At 52.9% G+C, this 27,974-nt stretch overlaps 8 protein-coding genes across 8 annotated transcripts; 6 read left to right on the top strand and 2 right to left on the bottom strand.

Annotated features, from left to right (window-relative positions):
- Positions 1-9: 9 nt before the first annotated feature.
- On the top strand, positions 10-2,160 carry SMAC4_01816 (uncharacterized protein; the record flags this gene model as incomplete). The annotated part of the gene is made up of 4 exons (XM_003348745.2): positions 10-27; positions 95-275; positions 469-1,610; positions 1,659-2,160. 4 exons carry the CDS (start codon positions 10-12, stop codon positions 2,079-2,081), a joined length of 1,764 nt encoding a protein of 587 aa, XP_003348793.1. The 3' UTR covers positions 2,082-2,160.
- Positions 2,161-5,244: 3,084 nt separating this feature from the next.
- On the top strand, positions 5,245-8,482 carry SMAC4_01815 (uncharacterized protein; the record flags this gene model as incomplete). The annotated part of the gene is made up of 4 exons (XM_003348744.2): positions 5,245-5,728; positions 5,792-7,674; positions 7,750-8,148; positions 8,215-8,482. 4 exons carry the CDS (start codon positions 5,245-5,247, stop codon positions 8,368-8,370), a joined length of 2,922 nt encoding a protein of 973 aa, XP_003348792.1. The 3' UTR covers positions 8,371-8,482.
- Positions 8,483-10,912: 2,430 nt separating this feature from the next.
- SMAC4_01814 (uncharacterized protein) lies at positions 10,913-14,051 on the top strand. The gene is made up of 3 exons (XM_003348743.2): positions 10,913-11,300; positions 11,410-11,508; positions 11,582-14,051. Exons 1-3 carry the CDS (start codon positions 11,149-11,151, stop codon positions 13,401-13,403), a joined length of 2,073 nt encoding a protein of 690 aa, XP_003348791.2. The 5' UTR covers positions 10,913-11,148; the 3' UTR covers positions 13,404-14,051.
- An 87-nt stretch (positions 14,052-14,138) lies between these two features.
- SMAC4_13456 (uncharacterized protein) lies at positions 14,139-16,859 on the bottom strand. Its single transcript, XM_066091422.1, has 6 exons — positions 16,695-16,859; positions 16,494-16,525; positions 16,197-16,212; positions 15,624-15,711; positions 15,489-15,551; positions 14,139-15,407 (listed from the first exon to the last, which is right to left on the bottom strand). Exons 1-6 carry the CDS (start codon positions 16,823-16,825, stop codon positions 15,240-15,242), a joined length of 498 nt encoding a protein of 165 aa, XP_065946420.1. The 5' UTR covers positions 16,826-16,859; the 3' UTR covers positions 14,139-15,239.
- A 331-nt stretch (positions 16,860-17,190) lies between these two features.
- Positions 17,191-19,349, bottom strand: SMAC4_01812 (uncharacterized protein). Its single transcript, XM_066089655.1, has 4 exons — positions 18,812-19,349; positions 18,520-18,735; positions 17,634-18,435; positions 17,191-17,571 (listed from the first exon to the last, which is right to left on the bottom strand). The coding sequence occupies exons 1-4, from the start codon at positions 18,832-18,834 to the stop codon at positions 17,467-17,469; spliced, it is 1,146 nt and encodes a 381-aa protein (XP_065946419.1). The 5' UTR covers positions 18,835-19,349; the 3' UTR covers positions 17,191-17,466.
- Positions 19,350-19,538: 189 nt separating this feature from the next.
- SMAC4_01811 (mitochondrial 54S ribosomal protein uL11m) lies at positions 19,539-20,499 on the top strand. The gene is made up of 2 exons (XM_003348740.2): positions 19,539-19,847; positions 19,919-20,499. Exons 1-2 carry the CDS (start codon positions 19,707-19,709, stop codon positions 20,252-20,254), a joined length of 477 nt encoding a protein of 158 aa, XP_003348788.1. The 5' UTR covers positions 19,539-19,706; the 3' UTR covers positions 20,255-20,499.
- A 1,196-nt stretch (positions 20,500-21,695) lies between these two features.
- Positions 21,696-25,308, top strand: SMAC4_01810 (uncharacterized protein; the record flags this gene model as incomplete). The annotated part of the gene is made up of 4 exons (XM_066089654.1): positions 21,696-22,616; positions 22,774-23,042; positions 23,295-24,603; positions 24,656-25,308. The coding sequence occupies exons 1-4, from the start codon at positions 22,562-22,564 to the stop codon at positions 25,306-25,308; spliced, it is 2,286 nt and encodes a 761-aa protein (XP_065946418.1). The 5' UTR covers positions 21,696-22,561.
- Positions 25,309-26,162: 854 nt separating this feature from the next.
- On the top strand, positions 26,163-27,539 carry SMAC4_01809 (uncharacterized protein). Its single transcript, XM_024655271.2, has 4 exons — positions 26,163-26,330; positions 26,605-26,832; positions 27,003-27,061; positions 27,208-27,539. The coding sequence occupies exons 1-4, from the start codon at positions 26,328-26,330 to the stop codon at positions 27,230-27,232; spliced, it is 315 nt and encodes a 104-aa protein (XP_024511175.2). The 5' UTR covers positions 26,163-26,327; the 3' UTR covers positions 27,233-27,539.
- Positions 27,540-27,974: the final 435 nt, after the last annotated feature.

The raw sequence follows: 27,974 nt of genomic DNA, 5'->3' as shown, positions 1-27,974 counted from the left end.
CCCTCCATTATGTCCAAGAAAATTATCGTACGTTCATTCAGTCAGTCAGTCAGTCAGAAACCGCTTCTCGCACCCGACATTCGAATTCGTACAGCTCTCCGCAGACGACGACGACACATCCAAACGGACACAGACAACGGACAGACGCGCGGACGTAACAGTACGGTACTCCAACATTGCTGTGGCTCACCCCCTCACCACCACAGAGCTACCACCACCCACCATCAACGGAACCCTGCCCCTGGAGTCTCGGCCCTCGAAGAATCCCAACCAGGGTTTGCGCTGCTTCATCAGCCTGCAGTCTTTTACCCCTCTTCTCCAAATTCGAAGCCACCGTATCATTTCCTCACCAACGTCTGGGCACGGGCGCGGACGTGGGCGTTGGTTGCGGCTGACAGTGGTGGCTAATTACCTACTTTTGTTGTGTTTTGAGACTCGGACCGGTGCTGTTAATGTTACTACTGAGAGCCCCATACACTCCATATCCATTACGGTACAACAACAACAACTACTACTACTACTACTACTACAGACCACACACAGCCGCTAGCGGAATAGTCGTGCATAGCGTCTACACTGCCTTAGCCCGCGGCTTGGTCCTGGTGGAGTATCATCTGTGCAGACCGCTTAGTAGATACCTCGTCCAGCTCGGAAAGTCTCTCCTAAGCAAGCTGGCTTGGTCCAGGAAGAACAAGCTTCTAAGTCAGCTACACCGTAGCATGACCTCGAAATTCTCGTCGTCGTCCGATCGCGACAGCACAACCACCACCACGGGTGGCGGTCAGCAAGCCGCTGCTCCCTCCTCCTCGTCCGCTCGACAGAGCAGGGACGAGGCGGCGGCTTCCCATGGCGGCGTTGGTCGTCCCAGGCCTTCTACAGCTACTTCCCGCGATGGCGGTTTCGCCAGCGACGAGCGGTCGCGGGATGATGGAGTGATCGACTACGTCGACGAAGAAGAAGAAGAACAAGACGACAGCAGAAGTGGAAGTGATGTCGAAATCGAGGATATCACGGACGCGCCGCAATCACCACAACCACCAAATTACTCACGGCCGCGACCACCAATGTCACCACAATCACAAAGCAGCAACAACAACTCACCAGCACCAGAAAGACCGGCACCTCCACCACCACCAAAATCACCAAAAAAGAAGACATTGCCAGGCGACCCAGCCTACGTATCACCCATAGGCAAAATCGGTCCAATAGGGAGCATCCCGAAGATCTCCTCTTCCCCCAGCAACAGTGAAAAGGGCGGCATCTCCGTCTCCCCTGGCTCGCGGCCCCAGCTCCCTGCCTTCATCGGCTCCTACCTCAAAGGCAAGACCGTCGACGAGTATGGGGACATCATCGACCCGCAAACAGGCACGATCCTCGCGCGCGCCGGAGGCGATCTGCCTTCGATTGTGGGGAGGCAGGTATCCAACAGCCAGGGTGATATCTTGGGAGACGAGGGGGAGTTGCTGGGGTATGTGGAAGATGTTGAAATCGGAAAGAAAACAGCTTCTCCTGAAAAGCCGATGATGAGTCTTGCGGAAGTCATGAGCAAAAATAAGGCGACGCTGATGGTGGATCATGAAGGAAACATCTTGGATGCGCAGGGGAACGTGGTGGGGAAGTTTTTGGATAAAAATAATCCGATGCATAAAGAACGGCAGGAGAAAGAGGAGAGGGAGAAGAGGCAGAGGCAGAAGAAACAGAAACAGAAAGTGATGGGGAAGGGGAAGGGGAAGGCGAGAGAGGAAGAACAAGAAGAAGATGGGGGGATACCTGCGCCGCCGCAGTATGAGGAGGCTGATGAGGATAAGGATGAGGACGAGGAGGAAGGAGAGGGGGGTCCTGAGGATGAGGAAGAAGAGGAAAAGTCACAGCGGGAACAGCAGTCAAGACCGCCAAGGAGGACGGAAGAAGAGAGGAGAGCAAACGCGGCCGCGTGGAGAAAGGAGAACCCAGGGGAGAGCCCGTCGGATATCTTTCTGGATGTCAAGTCGACGACCGAGGGCATCCAGTTGACGATTCGTATTCCCACTGTGTTTGGCAACAATGGGCAGCAGTTGAAGCCGAATATTTCGTTTTCTTGAGTCCGTCCAGCGTTAGTTGAAAGAACGTATTTTTGAACATGGAAAGGGGAAACTTGGAGCAGCAGGCATTTTTGGGGGTTTTGCGAGAGACCGAAAGTAAGGAGTTGTAATGCAGAATGAGAAGAACGGAGATAGAAAGCTACCAACAATACGCATAAATACGGTAAAGTCAGACGGTCTCTTAGCTGTAACAGAATGGAGGAAAGGAAAAATCAGGTAAAAATAGCAGTTACAAGTGGGACCAGGAAAAAGGACGACGGGCATTCCCCTTCCAGCGAGCTCCAGATCTCCTTCTGGAAAGAGAGAAAGCGCCCGCTCTGCCACGGTGAGTGAGCGCGGGGGAAACTCCGTTCGGAAGTTGGACCCTGGCGTGACCGGTAGGTAAAAGCCAAGACATGGAATCAAGATCGTAGGGCGGAACTTGGAGGAAAGAAGGTAAGCGAGGCCAAGTTTCCCAGAGGTCTCTACCAAGTCCCTGAAAGTCCCCCTCCTCCCCGCCCACTGCCGCCGTCAGCCACCCAACCACAACCCACCATCTGAAATCAGGTTTTCTGGAACATGTGGAAGACGGGGGCTAGAAACCTTGATATCCACTAAGTCCGTTCCGGGGCAATGATGGACTAACGGCCCGAAATCGAAGTGAAGATACAGCTCAGCACGTCTCCGTATAGTGTACACTAGTGTACCTTCCATGGGGTGACATGACGTTGCTCCCGCGTGTGGTGTGGGTTGCGTAAGCTTTCAACAACTTTCTTTCCGCGCTTGTTGTGCCCTTCCAACATCCAACAACAACTTGGAGCACAACCGCTCATAGGTGCGCCCTCTCTATGGTAGTGTTTCTTCGACATGAAACAAGCTATAGCCCAGTTCCAATAAACTGGGGATATGGTACGATATATGTCGATCTTCTTACGAGCAAGGCGAGAAGAATCCACTACACTATACTACGACAACGTGCTCCGTCCGGACTTGACTTCTATTTGTGTAACATCCCGCGTGGTTAAAGATCATCAGAAAGAAAGACGATTAATGGTGGCGAAGAAACGCGCGGGAGAGCTAAATGTAAACAGGATAGAATCTTCAGGACTTGGTTGGCTCGAGGTTGGGTACCTGAAAATACGGACGGAAGTAAAAAAGAAAGCGTGGGGATGGAACCCCCTGCCGTAGGCAACGTGGAGGGGGTGGGGATATCAAAACCACTTACACTACTACAGCACACTAGTAAATTCTCCGAAATCAAGGTTAACGACCACCTCACTTTATTCACCTCAGCTTGATTATTGCTGTCTCACTTCCATGCTCAACGGCAACGGCGGGATACACGCCATGAAACCGCAGCTTTTAGCAGAGCTACACTTTAACCAAGCTTTCAATTTGCCACAATGATAGAAGAAACTCAAGCCACACTTTATGTGAAACTGGCCTTGAGAGGGGAACGACATCCCATCTAGGGAAGTGCTCATCATGGTGTATGCTCCGGGTATGGCTCAAGCCTTGTTCGATGTGCCGGCTAGGTAGAGAATGTTGGTCGAGATCTAATGAAGTCTTTAGATGCTTTCTTCAACTCCCCAACCCACAAGCCGCTGATATCCTTCCTCAACGACATTATGCATTACCTGCCTGCTACATGGTCCATCCCGGAAATTTCCCCAAACCTCAAGGTTGTGTATGTATGTGGGGAGGTGCATTGCCTGTTCCGCTGTGGCTCCCCTCCGTCATGTCCCCCCCTCGTGCGTGCTCCATTTGCTTTTTTTATGTGTTTGGTGCCCTATCGATCGATCATCATACCTTATGAACGCTGAAGATGAAGCTGGGATAAGAAAATGCCATTGAAAAAAAGACATAGGGATAAACCCGTTTCGGTAAACTTACCGAAACGGCAGAAGCATCGATTCGCGAGGAACAGGTCGGACAAAAGCATAACCGATGAAGTCATTCTGCCCCATGTTAGATCCGGCCATGCATGAGTGGCATGTCAAGTTCTCAAACCCTTTTCTCTCTCTGCTCCCTGCCATGGCCTCTCGCAAACTCCGTTCAAACAATTCGATATCAATGGAGGAGCAGGTCGATCCTTCCACTAGTCCAAGTGATTATCTCGCCTTCCTCATCCGATCTTGACAAAACGCTCTCGGGTTTCATACGGTCTTTATGCCTTTAGTGGAAGGACCACCTACCGTTGCCAAGATACCTTACCAGCCAGGCATGCTTTTGAAGGAAGGAAGGAAGAAAGAAAGAAGGAAAGAAAGGTACGATGGAGGCAACAAATGCTCAATCAACTTGTGTTCTTTCCATACTGTACACCCCCTTTTCGAGACGGCCATGAATGATGCTTCTCTGATGATGCTTTTGCTTTGCTTTCTTTCTCTTCCAGGTTCTTGGGCCCGCCTCGCCTCGCTCGAACCATCCCTCCATCATCACATCCAGGTAAATCCTTTCCTTGGCTCTCAAGTGTGTTGCCTGAGCTTTTCAGCCTTTGGCGAACGATGCCGTACCTACCTCTACACACTATAGTCATTCGAGACAATCTCATTGGGTCTGTGGTGCACCACTTGCACCACTTACACCACCTTCCACACACTCTTTGACACACCCACCTTGATGTTGGAAGTGTGTGGCGTTCACGTAACCCTGCAACGCTCCCGAGTGGCTATCACCTAAGAGTGTGAATGGGTGATGGAAGGGATAGTGCCTGCCGGACAGAGTTGGAAGGAACAGGAGGGGAGGGGGGATCTGACTCGACAGACAGACAACTGCGAAACTGACCCAAAAAGACTTCTTGCTCTCTGTGTCGTGACGTAACCCGTTAAACCGCAATGACGTCCCGAAGAACGAAAACTCGAACTTTCTGAACTGCGTGCATCACATACTGACGCAGGAAGCAAGGGACAGAGACAGAAAACATAAAGACATTTAAATATCACCTCGTAGTTCCATTGTCTGGGGGAATCTTGAAAAATCTTAGAATAGCTTCACACACTTCAGCAACAAAACAAACAAGCATTGCCTTTTACCATCCTGAAGTTCAATAGCAAGACAACTATTATTGCAACTTAATACACTTATTACTTATAACCCGCATGGTCACAACCTAACTTTATTCCCCAAAACCCCACAACAAACACACACACGCACACACACAACATACCACACACGACTTGCAACCATGAGCGACATCGCCAAGAAAACCCTCCCCGCTGGCGCTCAGCAGCCCAAGAGCGCCAAAACAGCCGACACCACCTCCCAAGCCGAACCCTCCGCTCCTCGCTCGGCCCAGGCCGGCGAGGAAGGTGCCTCCAATGTCACTGATTCCGAGTCCTACTCCCCAGAGGCCGGGTCCGAGTATACCCACGAGAAGCATGGTGGCGACGACGAGCACCTCGAGGGCATTGAAGAGGAGCCGGGAGAGATCCAGATGAAGGACGATGAGAAGCCTTCCAGCGATGATTTCGAGAAGGTGGAAGGAGAAGGCGACGATGCGCGGACGGAGCTCGAGGCTCAGTCTCGGGAGCAGCCGGACTTTGATGCCGATGATGATGATGATCAGACTGAGGAGACGGAGTCCAAGGCTCAGACTCAGACTCAGACTCAGGGTGACGAAGCTGCTTCTGCCATTCCTGCTACTGAAGAGGAGGACAAAAAGACTGAGGGTCAACCTGCTGGGTCCGAGTCCGAGGCTACCTCCGGAAAAACTTCGCTGCTCACCGAGCAAGCCAAGGAAGCTCTCGACAAGGCTTCGGAGGACCAGCCCACTGAGGAAGCGCGCGAGTCTTTCCTCCAGTCGGCCAAGAGCGGTCTGACTGCTGGAAGCACCATGACCGGCGCGACCAAGAAGACTGGCAAGACGGCCACCTCGCAGGCGCCGACGCAGTCGCAGGATCAGGCTTCGCAACCCCAGACTGAGCAGGAGGACACCGCCACCGAAACCAAGACTGCTCCCAGTGAGTACACCGCTACCGCCCCTGATTCTCAGGCACAGCAAACTGGTACTTCGCACCCCAGCGACGAAGTCTCTGGCGAGCAGCAGTACGCCCGCTCCGTCACCTTCGACGAGTCGCAAAACAAGTCGCAGGAGGCTCCAACCGAGTACACCGGCGACGACTCCGCGACTGAGACTGCCACGCAAACCGGCACCGCCACTCAATCCCAGTCCCAGACCCAGCCCTCCCACCCTTCGGACGAAGTCTCCGGCATGGACCAATACACCGGCACGGGCACCACCACCTATGACTACGGTAGCCACACCGCCACCGCGCCAACCCAGACAGGCGAAACCGGGCAGACCGGCACGGGCACTACTACCTACGACTACGGCGGCCGCACCGAGACCGCGCCAACCCAAACGGGCGAGACCGAGCAGACCGAGCAGACTGGCGAGGGTGCGCCCACCGGCGAGTCCGTCACCGTCGCTGAGGATCTCGACTTCTCTGTGCTCAAAGGCGGCAAGGTCAACAAGGGCGGCAACATCATCGACTCTGATGGCAAGATCGTCGGGCGCGTCGTGTCGGGTATCCTGCAGTACCTTGTTGGCAAGAGGGTCGACGAGAACGGAGATATCTGGTCCGACAACGGAAAGGTTATCGGCAAGGCCGAGCCGATTTCCGACAGCGAGAGGGAGGACATGCTCAAGGAGCCGGCGCCGTTTGAGTCCTTCCCCGATGCCGTGGTCGATGGCAATGGCATGGTTGTCAGCAATGGCGAGTGGGTTGGTAAGGTCACTGAGGGTGATTTGAAGGTTCTCAGAGGCAAGAGCGTTGATGCCGATGGCGATATCATGGACAAGTCCGGAAACGTCATCGGCCGCGCGGAACGCTGGGAGCCGGAGCCCGAGGAGGAGCCTGAGCCGGAGGCTGAGGTGGATAAGAGCATCTTGGCCGGCAAGAGAGTTAATAAGGCGGGCAATGTGGTTGATGGCTCGGGAGTCATCTATGGCCGCGTGGTGGAGGGTGATGTGAAGAGGATGGTTGGCCGTATGTGCGATAAGAACGGCAACATTCTCAGTGAGAGCGGTGATGTCCTCGGCAAGGCCGATCTCGTGCCCGAGGGCGAGCGTGAGGGCATGAAGGAGGGTTCCTTCTCTGAGCTCGATGGTTGCACTGTTGCCAAGGATGGAACCATTGTCACTCCTGGTGGTGATATCGTCGGCCGTCTCGTCAATGGTGATCCCAAGGTCCTCTTCGGTCGTCCTGTTGATGACGATGGTGATGTCCTCGACAAGAATGGCAACGTTCTCGGCCATGCTGAGCGCTGGACACCCGAGGAGGTTGAGAGGAAGAAGAACCCCATGTCTGGCCACAAGGTCAACCGTGAGGGCAACGTTGTCGACGAAGACGGCAACATCATCGGCAAGTTGACCTCTGGTGACCCGCAGTCTTGCTCTGGTAAGGAGGTCGACGATGACGGAGACGTTATTGACTACAAGGGCACTGTCATCGGCCACTGCACCCTCCTCGAAGACATCAGAGACGAGGAGTCGCCCGAGGAGAAGGAGAAGAAGGAGCAGGCTGAGAAGGACAAGAAGCTGGCCCTTCAAATGGCTGTCTGCATCGAGCAGTGTCTCGACAAGATTCGTCCTCTCTGCAAGATGATCACCGAGGTAAGTTTCTCCCGTGTTCGATTCAACCACTTTACCTAGCTAGCAGTCACTAACCAGCTACTCTTCACCAAACAGAAAATCGACAAGGCCGAACGCACTCCCGAGGATGAGCGTGACGAAGAGGCGCTCGTCAGGGAAGTCAAGCCTTTGATCGAGGAAGGCGGTCGCATCCTCACCGAGGCCAAGGGCATCATCAAGGGTCTCGACCCTGACGGCCGCATCGCAGCCAACGCCAAGCACAAGACTGCTGCGCGCGAGGCCACTCCAGAGGAGTACCACTTGGCCGAAGTCCTCAAGGACCTCACTGGTGACGTTACCCAGTGCATCGAAAACGCCAAGAAGAAGCTTGAAGACATGCCGCATGCGAAGAAGGAGCTCAACCCTCTCTGGGGTCTCCTCAACGAGCCACTCTTCCAGATCCTGGCTGCCGTTGGCTTGCTCCTGGCCGGTGTTCTTAACCTTGTCGGCAGATTGGTAGGTCTTCATATCTCTACTCGTCATGCCCTTGCTCTGGCGAATTTTGCTAACAGAGGTCTGCAGCTGGGCGGTCTTGGTCTTGGTGGTCTTGTTGATGGCCTTTTGGGTACCCTTGGTCTCAACCGCGTTCTTTCCGGTCTCGGTCTTGGTTCCGTTACCAAGGGCTTGACTGGGGCCGGCAAGAAGAAGAACGGTGGCCTCTTGGGCCTTGGTGGCTAAATATGTGCTGGATAACAGGGATGTTGTAGTGGTGTGCAATGTTTGGATAAGGTAATGATGTCTCATGTTATGATGAAGTCCTGTTATGATCAGTTAATGTATGTTATGAATGAGTTTCACGAAATGTTAGTTTAGTTTCTTTGAAGATCTTGATCGAATGGTTAGTGATACTCTCGAGTGTCCTCCTCTGATGTCCAGTGTCACTATCCTGATGACTTGAAGAAAGTTGTAGTCCAATACTGGTTTGTTTGTTAGCTCGAGACATCTGGTCAACCTTCCTGCGTGTTTCGATGTCTGGTTAATCCGTTCCATTCCATGATTGATACGTGATCATATCCTGTAAATGCCATAATGAATTTTGCTGTTGCCTTTCCAACTTATACCTAGCCATGCTTTCTGAATGACAGACAGGATCCCAAGCTGTATCACGACAAGGGCACCGGACCTTCCCCTTCAGGACAAGTCAACACCCAGGGCCCCAAGAAGACAGGCGTCGAATCACACTTGATCTGAAGAAGTTGACTCACCACTCTTAAAATGTTAGTGTCAGCAAACCCGAGGGGACGGATCGCTTCCCCCAACCCACTGACTGCATGTCAACGGAGTGGAACAGACAGAGAGCCGAAGGGGGCATCCTGGTATGAAACGAACGGAGATAGCAGATCGACTATCACGGCCATTACCCCATGGCGGTTTGTTGTCTCTTATCGCCGTTGTCAACTGTCATTCCCGTCGTGACGCCGTCAACGCTACTAATATCATGACGATAACCCTGTCGGTATTGGCCAAGAGCGGAACGACGGCCTTCGGTGCATATTCGCTTGATGTTCGGCGACGCGCGGTTGATGTTGACAATTGACATGGACATGGATGGAGGCTTGCTCATCAGAGACAGTCATCAACCAAAAGCAAGCAAGCAACATTTTGGATGGGGCCGTAGATCGGTAGATTGGCGTGGATTGGGTGGAGTCCAAGGAAAAGGGTGGGCCTCCATACGGCAACTGCAAGTGGATTTGCGGGGAGTTTGGTAAGAGCGATATCGGACGTTGCAATCCGATTGTCGCAGCTTGTGATGGACAAGACGTGATTGGTCAATTGGGGCCAGAGCTCGAAGGTTTAAAGAGGACCTTGACGGTTTGGTGACATGGTAATGGGACCGACGTCGGAGCTTTTCAGATGACCTCTTTCTCTATTCTACGTTACTGGCTTTGTTGATGTTGAAAATGAAGCTATTCAGAAAAGGTCAAGATGCTGTCTGAAAGAAAATTTGCAAGGTTCAGAGTCCCGCCCCGCAAATCTTTCGTTGTTCTGAGGATTTGCGAATTGCGGCTGCCATGTGTGACACTAGCCAATGCAGGGAGCCCCGACGGCACCAGTAGCGTTGGCCCAATACCTTCATACGTGGACGGTGAAGTGGCCGCTAACAAAACAAACCGACATGTGGAATGCAGTTCCACGACTGACCACATCATTGTCGGACTAAATATTCACCATTTTTCGAGTCATGACATTGTGAAGAGGCAGTTGATGGTGAAGTGAAGTGTGTATTCCGGCTAAGATCATCAGAAACAAGACCGTGGTCCGCAAGTCGTTACGGTTCTACAGCACAAACGTGATGACCTTTTCTCCGAATTCATGATGGATTCCCGAAAACGTAAAAAGGACACATCGGACCGCATCAAAGTTACCTCGCTCCCGTTGCAGAGTGCCGTGCCTGTGATTTTCTTGGTGCCGTCCGTGATTGGTCTTGACCGTGTCTTGTCCTGCATATATGTGCCTGATGCATGTGGTGGTACCGACGGGATATTGGATGACTCCAACCTGGACAACCACACCCTCTTCCGTTGACCGTTCCGCTGTGTCGTGTGTGTTCCCAACAACGACCAACTTGCCGTTCAAAGTGACAAACTTCTCTTCTGAGATGTGAATGTAGGCGTGGGTCCGGGGATGCTATATACACATAGGACTTAGAGATGAAGCTAAACAAGGATGACGGGTCTTGGTAAGCCTCGGACAGAAGGAGCCGGCTGTTTCGTAGACGACAAGACGAAACAGTGCGTCTGGAGACAAATGAACAAGACTTTCCAACTTCACTAATTCCTATTCACAACCGCCACGCCGAATTGCCATTGCCTTTCTGGTGGAAAGATGAGAAATGCCAAAAAGTTCAAAGGAATCGGCAGAAGCCAAAGCCAATCACAAGCTCGTTCACCGCAGTGGTTGCTTCCGAAATCGCCACTACACCTTGCCAGCAATAAGCCAGCCAGGGGCCTGTCATTGGCTGGAACCCACCAAATCTGGCCCTGTGAACCCCACAACGGCCTGACTGTCGCGACCAGAATACCCCACACTATGACTATCGTGCCGGCCAGAATTAAATTTTTGAGCGGCTGTCGACTCACATTGCTCCCGGTTCCCGGTCGGTCTCGGTCTGAAGTTAGGTAGTCGCTACACTGCATTGATTCATCCATTGTTCATCTACAAGTTACAACACCGACACTCCTTCTTCGTAAGTCTTCTCTCTCTCCCCTTTCTTTTCTTCCCCGTTCTTCGCCAAATCCATCATCCATCATCGACCCTTTTCAGGTGTATTCCTAGTATTACAGGAATCACCATCAATCCTCCCTAATACCTATTTGCTGCTGCGTCCTCAGCCGACGACACTTCCTCTAACAAAAGCCACTGTTACATAGCTTGTGGTTCCCCCCCGCCGCCCGCGTGTAGCAGCACTATCAACCTCCCGCCCTCCCAACATATTCATATCCTCCCAAGGCCGCGATGCTCCGATCACGTCAGGCCGCTCGCGCCTTGAAGGCGTTGACTGAGGCGCAACAGATCTCCCAGCGTACCACCCTCTCTGCCTCCCAGAGGGCCGCTGTCCTTCTCTCAAATCGCTCCGTGCAAACGAGGCATCAGTCCACCGCCGCTGCGTATGTGCCATCTCCAAAAACACCCCTTGCCCCGGTCGCCGACCCCTATATCGGTGACTCACCACCACCCTGAATAATACAACAATGCTAACATACACAACCACCACAGCGAGGCCGCCAGACCTACTCCCAGCCAAAATTTCCAACCTGAGCCTACACCCAGCAATGTCCAGCCTCTTTCCGGTCGCAAGACCGATATGGACGAGTCGTACGTTTGATACCCCATTGCAGCTAATGCGCCTGCAATTTGGCCGGGCTAACGAATGTCTGTTTATGTGCAGTTTCATCGGCAAGACCGGTGGTGAGATCTTCCACGAGATGATGCTCAGACACAACGTTAAGCACATCTTCGGCTATCCTGGCGGTGCCATTCTCCCCGTCTTCGATGCCATCTACAACTCCCCTCACTTCGATTTCATCCTCCCCCGCCATGAACAAGGTGCTGGTCACATGGCTGAGGGTTACGCCCGTGCTTCTGGCAAGCCCGGTGTCGTCCTCGTCACCTCCGGTCCCGGTGCCACCAACGTCGTCACCCCCATGGCCGATGCCCTCGCCGACGGCACTCCTATGGTCGTCTTCTCTGGCCAGGTCCCCACTACCGCCATTGGCAGCGATGCTTTCCAGGAGGCCGACGTCATTGGTATTTCGAGGTCTTGCACCAAGTGGAACGTCATGGTGAAGAGCGTCGCCGAGCTTCCCCGTCGCATTAACGAGGCCTTCGAGATCGCTACTAGCGGCAGACCTGGCCCCGTCCTCGTCGATCTTCCCAAGGATATCACCGCTGGTATCCTTCGCCGCGCCATCCCTACCGATACCGCCATCCCCACCATCCCCAGTGCCGCCTCCCGTGCCGCCATTGAGCTGAGCCGCAAGCAGCTCGACGCCTCGATCCACCGTGTTGCCAGGCTCATCAACATCGCCAAGAAGCCCGTCATCTATGCCGGCCATGGTGTTGTCCAGTCCAAGGGCGGCCCTGAGCTCCTCCGCGCTCTCTCCGAGAAGGCTTCTATCCCCGTCACCACCACTCTCCACGGTCTCGGTGCTTTCGATGAGCTTGACGAGAAGTCCCTTCACATGCTCGGTATGCACGGTGCCGCTTACGCCAACAAGGCCGTCCAGGAGTCCGATCTGATCATCTGCCTTGGTGGCCGTTTCGACGATCGTGTCACCCTTAACCTCAACAAGTTCGCTCCTGCCGCCAAGGCTGCCGCCAACGAGGGCCGTGGTGGTATCGTCCACTTCGAGATTCTCCCCAAGAACATCAACAAGGTCGTCCAGGCTACCGAGGCTGTCGAGGGTGATGTTGCCACCAACATCGAGCTCCTCATTCCCCAGGTTGAGGCCAAGACCATGGCCGATCGCAAGGAGTGGTTCGACCAGATCAACGCGTGGAAGACCAAGTGGCCCCTTTCCGACTACCAGCGCGCCGAGCGCACCGGTCTGATCAAGCCCCAGACCCTCATCGAGGAGCTCAGCAAGCTCACCGAGGGCCGCAAGGATACCACCTACATCGCCACCGGTGTCGGCCAGCATCAGATGTGGACCGCTCAGCACTTCCGCTGGCGCCATCCCCGTACCATGATCACCTCCGGTGGTCTTGGTACCATGGGCTTCGGTCTCCCCGCCGCCATCGGCGCCAAGGTCGCCAAGCCTGATGCTCTCGTTATCGACATTGACGGTGATGCTTCCTTCGGCATGACCCTCACCGAGCTGTCCACCGCTGCCCAGTTCAACATTGGCGTCAAGGTCATTGTCCTTAACAACGAGGAGCAGGGTATGGTTACCCAGTGGCAGAACCTCTTCTACGACGACCGCTACTCGCACACCCACCAGAAGAACCCTGACTTCGTCAAGCTCGGCGATGCCATGGGCGTCCAGGCCAAGCGCATCAGCAAGCCCGATGAGGTCGTCGAAGGTCTCAAGTGGCTCATCAACTCGGAAGGCCCCGCCCTTCTTGAGGTTGTCACCGACAAGAAGGTTCCCGTCCTCCCCATGGTCCCTGCCGGCTGCGGTCTTGACGAGTTCATTACCTTCGACCAGGAGGTCGACCGCAAGCGTCGTGAGCAGATGGTCCAGCGTACCGGTGGCAAGCACGGTCTCTAAACGTATTATCGTTCACCGTGTGGATCAAATCCAAAACCCTGAAATAATCGGAGGATGGAAGCTGGCCCGACCTGGCTGGATGGTGAGGGAAGATAAATGGATAACTGGGGGGTGTCAAAATGGGAATTCCTTTCGGCGTTTGACAAAGCTGATGTCTTTTTTTCACACAACTGCATTACCGGAAAAAGAAAAAGGGTCCGTGTTGGTGGTAATCCGACACGAAAGTTTGGCGAGGGATCTATTTCCAATATTTTGATTGTTGGGGCGAAGTGAACACAACCTATTTGCCTTTGTGTTTTCATGGCTGCTACGCACGCACTCTTGCCTTCGGGAGGCAAAAAGGGGGGTTTTTCTTATCACACAAGGAGGAGGCTGTGTGTGTGCGTGTGTGTGGGTGCAACAAGCATCAAGATTGTTCCGTGAAGTTGCAACTGCTTTGCGGGCCTGTATATATCATTATTTTCCTTGAATGAATGGATACCACGATTTTTCTTGCAGTCACAAACAGTCCCACTCCCACCATAGCAAGGAGTGATACCGAGTGATGCCAGTGATGCCAGTGATATAACAAGATATCGAAGATGCCAGTGATATAACAAGATATCGAAGTACATAGATTAGAATAGCGCCTATAACTGTATCAACATCGTATCAAGCCAGGCATCACCAAATCACCTCTCTCAACGGGGGCTTCTCACTTGAAGTACGAAGAGTATTTTCGATTTACTGGCTTTGCAACCATTCACAAGTTCAGAATAGCGGGCCCTCACGTAGTTTAGTTTCTACGAGAAAAAAGACGAACTATGCGTCTCAACTCTCAACGCCAACAACGCCAATAAGCACAAAGACGGGTATCTCCATTTGAAAGCGTAGACTGCAACGATGTAGAGAACAGAACCAGCATACCCATCACCATAACACAATCATGCCAGACCAGACCCCTTGCCCCCAAAGAAAGGTTATGGTCTACCAAGTATATCCCGTGTCATTTCACATTCATGATTCGATTCGTTTCCCTTTATAAAGCACCTAGACAGAGCAGACCAGAGAAGACCAGAGGAGACCAGATCATCATCAAAACAAAACAAAAAGAAAAGAAAAGAAAACGCCTCAAGATGACATGACGTGAAGAAATCCTTCCCATCATCATTCCGTTCATAAAACCCCACAAAACAGGAAAAGAGAACCTGGAACAAAAAGAGAAAGTACAGCAGCAGCAAAGCAAATATGTAAAAGAGACCCCCATTATTCTTCTTTCTTCCTTTCCTTTCTCATGCGATCATGCGATCCTCGCCCGGACTTTAACCAAGTGGGTATAATATGGGTATGGGTACAGGGTATGGGTATGGGTATTATCGTGAATACACCATTAATTTGCTTGGTTTTTTGCGAGTATGTATAGAGAGGGTGGGTGACAGGTGGGTGACAGGTATGTGGCTGGCGTGGTTGGTGACAGGTATGTGGTAACTGGTGGGACAGACGACGAGAAATGATGAGTGGTGACGAGTAGTGACGTCTAGGACAACCGGAGAAATCGCGAGACAATGAGTGAGTGGCGTTGATGTTGTCTGTGGTGTTGGATAGGCGGGCGGCATGCGAGGGCGATGATTGAGTGATGTTGATCGGTCTGAGTCCTCTGTTGCAAGCACATGTAGCCAGCTGTATCAGGGACCGTTTACTGTGCGAGTGGCGGTTTTCAGGTCGAACTCAAAGAATCCACTGTCGTTGTCGCTTCTGCCGTTTCGGTTTCTATCGCCGTCGGTAACATCCTCACTACAATCTGCGAGGATTTTCAGGTGCCAGGTGGTCGTCGCACATTCGCGATTTCGGACTACTTTACTCGGAGTCGTCCTCGCCGCCGCGGCGATTAGCGTCGCGGCCGCCGTGGCCGGCCTGACTACCCTGGGTGAGGGCGCGACGGTGGGCGCCGCGTGCGAGGGGCTCCCAGGTCTCGGGATCAAAGCCGTAAATGGGCTTGCCGATACGGCGGAGCGCGAAGATGACCTTTTTTGTTCGTGTTAGCTTGCTGATGCCTCTGGTTATACCTGCCATGTCCAGTGTTCGTGGGGGTACGGTGTTACTTACGTCGGTGACGGTGACCGTCTTTGCGTGCCTGTGCTCGGTATATGTGATACAGTCACGCAGGATCTGTGATAGGTGTGGGTTAGTGGTGAACTTTGGTAGGTGGGAGGGTAGAGAGGGAGACGCTGGAAGACATACCATCTGAAGCCGTTCCTTCAGCGCGGCCCTAATGTCATCGTAGATGCCAGCGGAGATACGCTTGACACCGCCACGACGGGCCAGACGTCTGTAATTAGTTAGTTATGTATTCGGACCTTTAAAGGTGTTTTGACTGGTGCGTGAGTGAAGAAAGACGGCATCACCGCCGTGTTTGAAAGGGAAATGGGCTTGTGGGTGTAAAGGTGTCGGAGTGTCATGACAAGTTGTGTCATAAGAATGTGGAATGAAGTTGATAAAATCCGATCCGATATGGAACCAGCGGGGTAAGATCAAGAGCAGCGTGATGCAGGTACAAAAGACTCGGTGTGGCCCATAATAGGGAACGAAGTGAGGATAAAAGGCAACATGGGATACTTATGCCAAAAGTGCAGGGTAGGTAGTCCCACGACAGCAAACGGCTCACCAAGTTCCATGGCATTTCGACAAGCCCAATAGAACTTGCCTGTCATGGAAATCTGATAAAAAGATGAAGATATGCAAAGATCGCAAAGGAAATTCATCTGACAAAAAATGCAGCAAGCAAAAGAGACAGTAGCTTCGCATATTACATACCGGATAGCAGGCTTGGCTGAAGCAGAGAACATGACGCATCAGTAAAACCGTCGTTTTCTCGATCGAGGATCACGACCCGAAGGGACCACTCGTCGAAGAAGCGCGCTCGACTTTTTTACCCCTATCCTCCAAAGGTAGATGAGAATGACAGCGTATGAGCAATGGATGTGGCGTCGGCGTCATGTCTGGCGGCTGGAGTGCCCCACGTTTGGACACACACACACACAACGCCGTTTGGTGTTGGATGTGCTTATTCGTGCGTGAATGGTTGTATGTATGTAGCTTGTGTAAACTCACTGATGCCTCTGATAGTATCTTTGATGACCTTTCTGTGTACCAAAAATGATCTTTTGTTAGTGACTGTATTGTTGTCATCTCGAGTATATTTTTGAGGCTGGTGAGGATGTATCGTGTGGTTCGTCGTCCAGGGTAGCTTCTTCGGGCATGTCAAGATGCTGGTGTTCGGCGCACGCCCGCGTTCAACTGAAGTCGACATACCTGTGGCGCTTAACGCCCACGCCGCCTTTGCCTTTTCCGCCTGGGTTGCCGCTCAAGACAGACTTGCCGCCTACAGACTGACGGTGTTTCAGTCCCGAAGGACCGCCGCGTGATGGTATGGTTGGAGGCATATCGATTGTTGAGGTTAAGCCACTGCGCCTCGTCGAAAGTAAACAATAGAGAAGTGAAAGTGTGAATGGAAGGTGAGCTCCTGCAGGGCCAGATGCGACCTGAGACGGAGGCGTGCCATCAAGTGGAAGTTGGTGTGGGGGAAGACGCTGAGGTGGGGCGAAAAGTTATTTGAAAGTTCGAGGTTGGTCGGTTGCTAGGTAGAGGGGTGTACATAAGGAGACATAGGGTGAGGCTAAACTGTCGCTCATATTCAAATAGAGGTATGTGCACGAACGCAAGCGGTGCACTAACAAACAAGAAAGGCAAGATGCTAAAAGTCAGACTGCCATTTCACACAGTCACTATTGAAAAGATGGCAGACACAGGAAAACAATCCAAGTTTATTAAATTAGCTGGCCCTTCAAGGAGCCTTGTTATGTTATATGAGATCCACTATGCAAAGCGGGCTCCTTTTCCAGACCGAGACAGAGCAGATTATCGAGTCCTTTGTAAAACAGTATGCAGGAGACAAACAGTCCAACGAGTGACCAAGCACCTCTATTGGCATCTCTCAACAACTCCAAACCATCAAACCAGCCTTCGTAGAATATGGCGTGATACCCAGAAAAACCGTCATTACTTCCTCATCAGCATTTCAGATTTATGCGGAAATGAAGGTGGCTTCGGCAAACAGGTAGCCCTCCTCTGAAATTTCCTCCTCCCCAATCTTGAGCTTGAGGGTGAGCTTCTTCTTTTGTGGCGCATACTATATTATATCCGTGTCAGTCTGAAAGTCCAAAAAATAACCGATGAGCGAACAACACATACCTGGTAGATGTACGGCTTTGTGCCAACAGCACCCGCGACGATCTGCTTGACGAATCCTGGCACCTCAGCCATGACATCTATCCTGTCGAGATTATCCTCGAGCTCGCCCTCTAGAACAGCATCGGCCTTCTTGCCATCCTTGGTAGTACCCTTCCACTCATACTTGACAGCAGACGGCGCGGGCCAGTCGTTTTCCGTGTCGCCCTTGATCGCAACGTGCGTAACCGCACCCTCCGCGCCGGCAAAGATGATCTCATTGTCCTTGACGATACCGCCGACGTTCACAACCGTCGATCCGTAAGAAGGGGGAGTCGTGTACTGCATCAGGACAGCAGAGTAGTTGGGGCCTTGGAAGTCGCAAAAGTTCCACTTGGCCGCGGCGTGGTGAGGCTTCATGCCCTGGAGAGCGTGGACGAACATGGCGCGTCCCTTGCAGTCGACGGGACCATCAGGAGTGGCGATCGTGCCCTCGGCGACACACCTGGGCCAGAAAATGTGGCGCATGGAACCCCAAGGGTTGGCAGGGTCGGTGCCGAAAAGTGTTGTGCCAGAGGTGCCAACCTTGAAGCCCGGCGCTGTCCTCTTGACGGTCACGTTGACGATCGATCTTTCATCGTTCAACGACTTGATTGTATACGAGTTTCCATCTGCCGAAAGCTCGACGGCGCAATCGGTGGCGTAGAAGCTGGTCTTGTCCTCGCTGAACTCGGGGTTGTTGAGGGGCGTAGAGCACCAGAGGTGGGGCTTGGATCCATCCAGGGTGAAGACCTTGGAGTTGAACTGGCAAGTCGTGCGGATGCCACTGTTGCGTCATCAAGTCAGTACGAGACCCCAGGTTTCCGAGAGCGCCGCATCGACGGCGGATGGTGGCATGGGGAAAGCTTACGCAACGTTAGAGTAGATAACTTGGGCAAAAGCGAGCTTGCCACTGTCCGTCATGAAGTAGAAGCACTGTGTCTCGACGCAAGTAGACTCCATGGCGGCCCATTTCAGGTCATCTCTGGTGGCTACGGTATAGGGAGTGGTCTTGGCCTCCTCGGCGACAGACTTGATGGCCTCGGGGCCATAGATAGGCTCCTTGGTACCGGCAACATTGGCCAGCCTAGAAACAAGTTGTTAGAGAATTGCGTCCAGCGGATGGTTCATGAATGGGTTTGGGGAGCTTGGGGAATACTCACGCCGCTTGCGCCCACTTGAACATGGTGAAAGAGTTTGGGGGTATAGGCGAAAATGGAAAGTTGAGTATAGATTAGAGAAACAAGAAGCTAAGACAACGAGGCAAAAAATGAGTCTAGTTGTGAGAATTTTCCAGGCAGTTTGATGTTCAGGACTAAAGTCATTCACCGCCGTCGAGAAAGATGGATCAGAGATGGCGCCGCGCTCAAATAAAGGCCAATGGAAAACAGAAGGGGCAACCCAGTCTGTCCCAAATCTCCCACGAGTACGTACCTGTGGGCTCTCCCCGTTGGTCGTGCTGGCCCTCAGTGGCAGTCGAGCGGCAAAGACAGTCACTGGCTCTTGAAGGTGCACGTCACTGTTCCGCCCATCTCTCTACATCACCTGAGGACTGGACGATTGGACTCCTCAGGGTTTCCTAGGTTCTTACAGCGGGTCTGCAATCACTTGCCTGGATGATGATTCAGGTTCCACAGGCGGCAGAGTTCCCTTGCAGACATGCAGCCGCTGGAACGCACCTTGCGGCAGGGCAGGCGGCAGGCAATGATCGGCCCAAGTGGGAGAAGGACAGAGATTGAGCCATAGAATGACGGCACTGATAAGCGGCGATAAAGGGCCAATGTAGCATTCCAAGTGCTGTGTGGCTGACGCTTTTGGGAAAAAAGTGGCTGACGCGACCCTGTCCGCGACGGTTGCCGGCCCGGCGCCCGATTTTTTTGGGCCCAGCTTGAAGGTGCCGCCCGCCGCCGTCGCCGCCGCCGTTGCTGCCGCTGTCGCGAACGAGAGTACCCGACCGACCTCGAAAGTGTAACACGCGACTGCAGACGCGCCGTATCGCCCTTCCGTTCACCACACAACTCAACTTTCCCCGAGGGTCCCTGCAGTCAAGTCGCCAAAATGTCTAAGGCCGCAAAAGGTGGTGCTGGTGGTGTTGAGCAGGTGGTGAGGCTCATTGTCGGTGCCGGCCAGGCCAGCCCGAGTCCCCCGGTCGGTCCGGCCCTTGGTTCCAAGGGTATCAAGTCCATGGACTTTTGCAAGGTCGGTTCACATGCGCCCACCCGTATAACATCCATCCAAACTGCAAGCTGACATGCACTCAACCTGTACAGGAGTTCAACGCCAGAACCGCCCACATTATCACCGGTACCCCGATGCCCGTCCGTGTTACCGTCAGGCCCGACCGCACCTTCCACTTCGATGTCCGCACCCCTCACACATCATGGCTTTTGCTCAACGCCGCCGAAGCCCCGATAGGCAAGGGCGGCAAGAGAAAGGGCGCGCAGAACCCGGGCAAGGAGGTCGTCGGCACCGTCAGCCTTAAGCACGTCTACGAGATCGCCAAGATCAAGCAGTCCGAGCTCCGTCTCTCCGGCTTGCCCCTCGAGGGTCTCTGCAGGGCGGTCATCTACCAGGCCAAGTCGATCGGAGTCAACGTCATTCCTTGAAAGAAAGGTGTACGCTAAAAGAGAGAGGTGTGATGATGGCCTCATAATACGAGGCTTGGGAGCACGAAGGCGTTACGGTTGTTTCTTTCAGGTGGATAGACCACGGCATTGTTACCAATATTGGAGGGGGACTATAGCCACTTTGCTTGTGGCTCTGTATATCTTTTCTTGTATCATTATTGTATGTCAAAGTCTTAAAATGCACACCGGCGCCAGGGGCTGTTGGTTCATCCACTGAATATGTTCATTTGGGAAGGTTTTGCGACAGGACGATGATGGACAAGCACGGCATATCGGAACATTTGCTGGCTCAAGCTTGCTTTGGCTCACCGTACCCCAGCTTCGTCAGCCTTGGTGCGCATATAGCTTGTGGCTGTGAAACAACCGCATAGGCGTGCGAGGTTCTTCCAGTGAAGCTTCAGAAGGTAGGATAAAGTTGTTAAGGTTAGTGGTAAGTTAGGCAGAATACCCCACGGGTATAGTGCTCACCTGTAAGTAAGATGTGGTTGCGATACTTCTGGCCAATCTGACTGGGAGATGGTGATATATCACACATGAAAAGGGGCTATGTAAACAAAACCCCCTCCCCCAAAGTGTTTATCACCATGCGAAGCCCCGCTATCATGTCGGCTTGGTGTTCATCCCACACTGTCAATAGTGTACTAATGAGATGAAAGGATAATCACTTAATATCCTACACGTGTGCGACAATTGCAATCGCATTCGATGGCTTGCAGAAACATTCGGGCAATTACCTCCCGCAGCATGGCGGGGTATCGACATGGGTTACACCGAACCGAACGATAAGGACCTGGGACCCGGCGGGAAAAAGGTTGGGTAACATCAGGACAGTCACTGGAGACAAAGCTGACCACCCAGACTTGTCAGATATCTTTGCGGTGGGCTGTTGTTGTTGCTTATCCGTCTTGGTCTTTCGGACACGGCGGCTCTCTAAGCCCGCTCCGTCGGTGATCCGGGCTCAGGTACGTGACTCTCTGCTGTCCAGTTGAAACACAGGGCAACGAGGATGACAGCCAAGGGCCCAAGGCATCGTCGGCTGATGCGTTTCCTTGAGTCATTGGGTAGGCTTCAAAAGTTCCAGTTAGTGTTTGAGGAATAACATAGGGCGGTGTAAACAGAGATATGATGGAAAGGATGTCCTGGCAGGAACCGACCCCGCGTCAATGCCGGGCAATTGGTAACTGACGGTTGTAGATGGGGAGGCGGTGCCATCGCTGCTCGGCATCTTCCATTCATTGTTCCAAATCTGGGAAAGGAAGTCGGACAAGAAGGGAAGAGCGAATGCCCAGACATGATCAGGGACCCCACGTTGCCGACCGCTCCCGGTTCTGTGCCCTCCATTCAGTGTATGACAAAGACCGAGATCCCAGACTCCTTTTGCGGTTTGGGAACACTGGATGTCCAGACACGGCCAGCCCGCCGTCACGTTCAAATTGTCTGACTTTGAGACCGCTCGGCTTGTGAGGACTGAGGGCGGGAATCCGTGACATGCGGATCCATCTGAAATTCATTCATTCAAGGAATGCCGGCTTGGCCCGACCTCAAAGTGCCCGCACTCAGATTCCCTTCCACTTCATACTCAGGTCCTCCTCTCAGGTCACGGTTGCTCTCAGTGCCTGGCGAGCCTGGGAGGTCTGACTGATGCTGAGTGGTCCATCAAGGGTACCCGTGCCTCGCGCCGCCTGCAGCCAACGTCTCCTGTACCTGTCATGTAGCTCAGCCCCACCACGACGCAACAGAGCGGCATCTTTCACACTTCCACTTCTTCGCCGAACCCGCTTCTTCCTCCCGTCCCAAGTGGACAAAAAAGCCTAGGCACACAGCATCGACAAGGAATCGTCAAGACCGCAGTCAAGTCAGAAGTCACGGACTTACGGTGGAAAGTGGAAGCCCCATTATTCACCTCTTGCTAGTGACTAGTCTTGCTACAGGACCAGGGCTTTTAACAGTTTGGATCGCCGTCATCTGCTTGGCCCCGACTCTCTTCCGCCGCTGTCCCATTTGCTTTTCCCTTGCTTCCACTTTTGACAAGCTCCCGTCCATCCCGCCGCTGCGTCTGCTTGGTCTGGTCTTGTCTTGCATCTTCTGTCGTCCTGTCACCTGTCTGGCCCTTGCATCTTGCATCACACGGTCTTTTTTATTCCATTTTCTTGTCTCCGTCGTCTCCAGGGCGGGCTAGGTACCGGTCGCTATTCGATTTCCTGCCAGGATTTTACAAGTTTTATTAGTTTGCGGAGACGGGTGCAAATTCGAACCAAGAGATCAAAGCACCGCAAAAAAGAAAAGATGGCGACCGCTGAGCAAGAGTCAGAGCAGCGTCAACCGGACGAACAGTACCAAGGTAAGGAGAAGAAAAGAAAGAAAAAGAAGGAAGGAGGAAAAACTACAAGATCAACGGCAATGCCTCATCTCCAATCCCTATTACGCCAATGCTCGGGAATCAGGACAAGCAAACATCGAATTGAAGCAATTCGCTAACTTTTAGTCTCCTCCCACAGCTGTCGAGCCGCAATCGTCCCAAGTCACTACTTCCGATGAACCCCCCAAGACCGAGCCTGCTGTCCGCTTCAAGTCGACTGTCGAAGAAATCACCCCCGAGGGCACCACATCGACACCTACCATTGCACCAGATGTCACCCTCGGCGAACCGGGTGAGGTCACCCCCGAGCAGCTTCGTGATATCGCCGAGAGGTTGAAGGCCTGTCCGCTGCAGGAGCGGAGGATAGGCCTTTTCCAGTACGAGGCATTCTCGCTTCCCGCTTCAAGGGTAAGTTCATCCCAATTTCACGTGGGGGGCTAGTACGCATGTTGCTTCCTTCCTTTGTTCACCCGTCAAGTTTTGCTTTTGCGGTTGGTCCGTCGCTTCCGGGGACCTTGTGCAACCAAGCTCAGCTCGGTGGCTTTTGCTGGCTTTCGCCATGTCTCTTGTCTGATTGCACTCCATATATTAATCCATAACCACCATTCTTTGCGTCTGCGTCTTTACCCTTGGGCGAGGACTAATACTTTCTGTCTCCAGACACCTTCCCACGAAGATGAATCGAGAGCTCCCAGTCGCGAACATACACGGAGCTCGGCAGGTCGCAACTCACCGCTTCTTACTCCGCACATCAGGGGCCACGAAATGCATACACCTCCTCTCACGCCGGCTGGTACCGACAGCGTCGACCGAGAACTTCGCCGCGAAGGCGCCGTGACGCAGGAAAGGCGGAGTCATAACCTCATTACTCCTCAGGATTCTTCCCACGAACCGACATCACCTACCTCTCTCCGCCATGTTCAGCTGCCTACACCCGACGAGCAGCTGCAAAGCTCTTCCAGGCCGACTTCGATAGATGCCCGAGAACGTCCTCAGATCACTATCGGTGAACATCGCAGAGGGTTATTTTCCGTTGGATCCGGTAGCAGTTCTCCCAGTAGATCTCAGCCTGCGTCCCGTGAATCCAGCCCTTCCCGAGCGGTAGCCGCGTCACAGTTCTACACACGCCAACTACCTCCTCCCGGCGATGTCAACGATCCGTACTCAGCAAGCAAACGACCTGCGCAGAAAGGCATCGAGCCTCGCTTTATCTTCTCCAGGAAAAAGAACTCTTCCTCCTTGAGCCTGGTATCCAAGGGCGACAAACGCTCAAAGAAGGATCGCCATGACAACGACGACGAGGCTTCGATTCACAGCAGAAACAGCTCAATGGCGGATCTGAAGAGGTTCTTCAAGCTGGGGACTCACAAGAACAAGCCGAGACCGGCGTCTCCTGCTGCTTCTGTAATGTCTACGCCCAAGACACCGGGAGTCAAGTCTGCCCAGATTCCGTTCGGCGACGATCACGGTCTCTCTTCCAAATACGGAAAGCTTGGCAAGGTGTTGGGTGCGGGCGCGGGAGGATCCGTGAGGCTCATGAAGCGCAGCGAAGACGGTGTCGTCTTTGCTGTCAAGGAGTTCCGTCCTCGCCACTCGTACGAAACCGAGCGCGAATATGTCAAGAAGCTTACGGCCGAGTATTGTATGGGATCTTCTTTGCACCACGGCAACATCATCGAAACCCTGGACATTGTCCAGGAGAAGGGCAAGTGGTACGAGGTGATGGAGTACGCCCCATACGACCTGTTCGCTATCGTCATGACAGGGAAGATGTCTCGAGAGGAGGTCAGCTGTTGCTTCCTTCAGATCTTGAGCGGTGTCACATACCTTCACAGCATGGGTCTCGCGCATCGGGATCTGAAGCTCGACAACGTGGTGGTTAGCGAGCATGGCATTATGAAGATTATCGATTTTGGTAGTGCTCATGTTTTCCGGTATCCATTTGAGACTAACATTGTCCATGCCTCAGGTGAGCAAAAGTCTTGGCGTAGTTGGTTGAAGAGTTACTGACCGATTACTAGGCATTGTTGGATCCGACCCATATCTTGCCCCCGAGGTGTATGACGAGAAGAAATACGACCCCGAGGCCGTCGATATTTGGTCTTTGGCCATCATTTACTGCTGCATGACACTCCGACGTTTCCCGTGGAAGGTCCCTCGATTGACCGACAACTCGTTCAAGCTGTTCGCTGCAGAGCCTTCGTTCGGACACGACCCCAAGAAGCTGTTGCTCCCGCCTTCAGCCTCAACGTCAGCACTTAGCGATATTCCGTATAGAGACTATGACCCTCAGAGCATCAGGGGAAGCAGCGACAAGATCGACAAGGTCCAAGACGACAAGAAGACGACTCCCGATCACAAGCCGACGGCGTCTACAACCAGTGTACAAGGAGAAGCTGGCAGCACCGGAGAGAAGAAGGAGGTTATCCGCGGTCCGTGGAGAATCCTCAGGCTTCTCCCGAGGGAAAGCAGACACGTCATCGGCAGAATGCTTGATCTTGATCCCAAGACTCGAGCTAAGATGTCGGAGATTCTTGATGATCCCTGGGTAGCGAACACAGTCATCTGCCGGCAGATTGGCCCCGGCAACGTGGCACACGCGGATGACCACACACATATTCTCGAACCCCCAGCAGCACCTGCAGGCACCAAAGATGAGAAGGCTAAACGCTAGAAGTGGAGCCTTCGCCAGAAAACATATCAAATACAGGACGGCTTCTTAGGGGTGCAGGATGCCACCAACACATGGGGAAGGAAGAGAAATGGTATCTGAAGGGGACTTGTGGAGGGTACTTTTGAGCTTATTATCGCAAAGACCGGACATACGTTATTAGTGTAGTATATGGGCATTGTTACCACTTTCCCCTCAGTTGGTGTCTGTCACCTCGTGGGGCAGCGCTTTTTCGTCATATTTTTCGGCGTTTTTGGGATTTGGGAAGATAAGCGCTTGGATTGGGTTTGGTTGTCCACGCAAAGATTCAGTATAAGGGGGGCCGGGTTCCAGGCATTACAGCGGTCATCTTTTCTTCTGCTCCTCTCCGGTAAGGATAGAAGGTGGTATGGCTATGCCAGACATGATATTTGGGGGACGGGCATTGAACAATGTTGAGTGCATCAAGGTCGCTCGCTTTGTATTTAGAGAGTGCAATTAATAATCAAAAACTTAGCCGGACAGTTGGTTGAACATGAGACATGTGATAGCGGTGATGATGATGATGCCCTTTCATAACGAAAGCGAGTTGAGACGAAAGCTGGGAGTCCAGGTTGCCCCTTATATAAGTAGAGGAGACCTTCATGCGTGTCGACGTGTGTTTTGTCATGGTGACCGGAGCAACGGACGGAGCCGCTTCGCAGGACGATCCACCGTTCCCCGGCCAAGCCGGGCGTGTTACCCCAGCTTCGTGCAGCCAATGAGAAGCAGGCAGGCAGCCCGTTTAGGCGGGATTGCCGGTGACGTACCGAAGTCGGTAGGGATAAACAGCAAGTCCGGGCCCATTAAAAAATGGAGCGGCATCTTCTAGATGCGTATCGAAGCTCGTACAAGGGTCATCAAAAGTCGCGATCCCGCCGGCCTAAATACCGAAGCTCTCTCCCTCTCCAGTCTGCTCCTCAGTTCCGTCGTACTCATCCATCCTCACGCCCAATCTCGCCAGTCGTATTCCCCGTCGTCCTTCACCGTTCAAATCCGTCAAAATGGTGAGCACATACTTCCCGCCCGAGAACATCACCCAATCGCACTCCGCCGCCGGGGACAAGGAAGCGCCAGATAGAGAGAGCTACATAACACTGCGGCAGCATTGCATAGCTATCGGGAAGCTTAGCAATTGCGCTGTATGACCGGTGGCTGGCACATGGCACAACCTAACACCCGGCGGCAAGCACCACGACAAGTGCAATTGGCACCAAACATGCAAGACGACATGATAAAACCAAAACATGGACTAACATGTTATTGTTCTCATTGCCATAGGCCACCACCGTCCGCTCCATCAAGGCTCTCGTCCCCCTTCTTGACCGCGTCCTCGTCCAGCGCGTCAAGGCCGAGGCCAAGACTGCCTCCGGCATCTTCCTTCCCGAGTCCTCCGTTAAGGACCTCAACGAGGCCAAGGTCCTCGCTGTTGGCCCCGGTGCCTTCGACAAGGACGGCAAGCGCCTCCCCATGGGCGTCAACGCTGGCGACCGCGTCCTCATCCCCCAGGTACGTCAGAGTGCCACCACTACATATACAATGCCGATGCAGAGCAGATGGGCGGTTACAGATTAAAGTTATTTGTCTGTAACACCCAGAAGAACTGCACCCATGCACAGGCTTTTATATGAAAGGAGGAGGAAGATGGGACGGAAGGATGCTAATGCGCTCTTTAACAGTACGGCGGTTCCCCCGTCAAGGTCGGCGAGGAGGAGTACACTCTCTTCCGCGACAGCGAGTAAGTTACACCACACACACACATACATCCACAGATCGTTGTCTCTGATCGGAGACGGGGGAGGGAAACTTTCCCCGGCCGGTTTATGCAAATATACAGACATACAGACAAAAGACGGTTACTGACATATGCGTTCTCTTCAACAGGATCCTTGCCAAGATCAACGAGTAAATTCGTTGACTCAGCATAAAACACAAAAAGCAAAATATAAACGATACCCTCTTTCATGATTCTTATGACAATATCAAAAGTGTACCAACATGTAATGTACCAATAGAAAACTCAACATTTCACAACAGCTAAGCGGACAGGTTGGCATAGTTGACACGAAAACGTGGGCATGAGGAGGTGCTTTCGGCAATCACTGCATGATAACGGTTTGGTTATAGGAAAATAGCATCTCTACTCAGTACTTTTGTGACAGTTCAACCTGAATCATGACAGAATGTCGGCTTGTCAGTTTCCGTCCATCGACTCTTCATATCTCCACTCGTCCGAACCGCCGATTCAGAATACGATAATCTCGCCCGATCTCCGGTCTCCGATCAAACAAACATGTTTCCCTCACTTCTCCGGTCTCAGTCCTTGGTCTCGGTCCTCGGTCCCGGCCTTATGATTCTTGGCACCTACTTCCGGTACAGTTTGGTCCAGATCTCAAGTGCTAGACAAGACGAGACGAGATGTTGTTGATACACACTACTGCTCTACACGAGCTGTCGTGATAATCAACAAATATCAACGAGCAAGAGCTCTCCACCTTGTCACGCACGCCTGTCCTTGTGCCTCGATCAGACTTGTGGCTGAGGACAACAGGCAAGCAGACAGGACAAGCACACAAAGACAGCGTGTAGCACGTTACAGCAAGCGGGTAGGGACAGGTGAACCCTGTGCCGGAGGTAAGCGTGATCTGGTT

The sequence above is a fragment of the Sordaria macrospora genome, chromosome 3 (genome assembly GCF_033870435.1).
Source record: "Sordaria macrospora chromosome 3, complete sequence".
Lineage (NCBI taxonomy): Eukaryota > Fungi > Ascomycota > Sordariomycetes > Sordariales > Sordariaceae > Sordaria > Sordaria macrospora.
The sequence above is the reverse complement of the archived record's forward strand: the minus strand, read 5'-3'. Positions and strand labels throughout refer to the sequence as shown.

Excerpts from the sequence above, each read along its gene's own strand:
- SMAC4_01814 (XM_003348743.2), top strand. The coding sequence starts at position 11,149 with ATGCTCCGATCACGTCAGGCCGCTCGCGCCTTGAAGGCGTTGACTGAG. Across the intron at positions 11,301-11,409 it reads CATCAGTCCACCGCCGCTGC|CGAGGCCGCCAGACCTACTC; the intron begins GTATGTGCCATC and ends CAACCACCACAG. Across the intron at positions 11,509-11,581 it reads AAGACCGATATGGACGAGTC|TTTCATCGGCAAGACCGGTG; the intron begins GTACGTTTGATA and ends GTTTATGTGCAG.
- SMAC4_13456 (XM_066091422.1), bottom strand. The coding sequence starts at position 16,825 with ATGCCTCCAACCATACCATCACGCGGCGGTCCTTCGGGACTGAAACAC. Across the intron at positions 15,552-15,623 it reads TGAAGGAACGGCTTCAGATG|ATCCTGCGTGACTGTATCAC; the intron begins GTATGTCTTCCA and ends CACCTATCACAG. Across the intron at positions 15,408-15,488 it reads AGACGGTCACCGTCACCGAC|GTCATCTTCGCGCTCCGCCG; the intron begins GTAAGTAACACC and ends CGAACAAAAAAG.
- SMAC4_01812 (XM_066089655.1), bottom strand. The coding sequence starts at position 18,834 with ATGTTCAAGTGGGCGCAAGCGGC. Across the intron at positions 18,436-18,519 it reads GTTATCTACTCTAACGTTGC|TGGCATCCGCACGACTTGCC; the intron begins GTAAGCTTTCCC and ends ATGACGCAACAG. Across the intron at positions 17,572-17,633 it reads CAAAGCCGTACATCTACCAG|TATGCGCCACAAAAGAAGAA; the intron begins GTATGTGTTGTT and ends GATATAATATAG.
- SMAC4_01811 (XM_003348740.2), top strand. The coding sequence starts at position 19,707 with ATGTCTAAGGCCGCAAAAGGTGGTGCTGGTGGTGTTGAGCAGGTGGTG. Across the intron at positions 19,848-19,918 it reads AGTCCATGGACTTTTGCAAG|GAGTTCAACGCCAGAACCGC; the intron begins GTCGGTTCACAT and ends CAACCTGTACAG.
- SMAC4_01809 (XM_024655271.2), top strand. Across the intron at positions 26,833-27,002 it reads ACCGCGTCCTCATCCCCCAG|TACGGCGGTTCCCCCGTCAA; the intron begins GTACGTCAGAGT and ends GCTCTTTAACAG. Across the intron at positions 27,062-27,207 it reads ACTCTCTTCCGCGACAGCGA|GATCCTTGCCAAGATCAACG; the intron begins GTAAGTTACACC and ends TCTCTTCAACAG.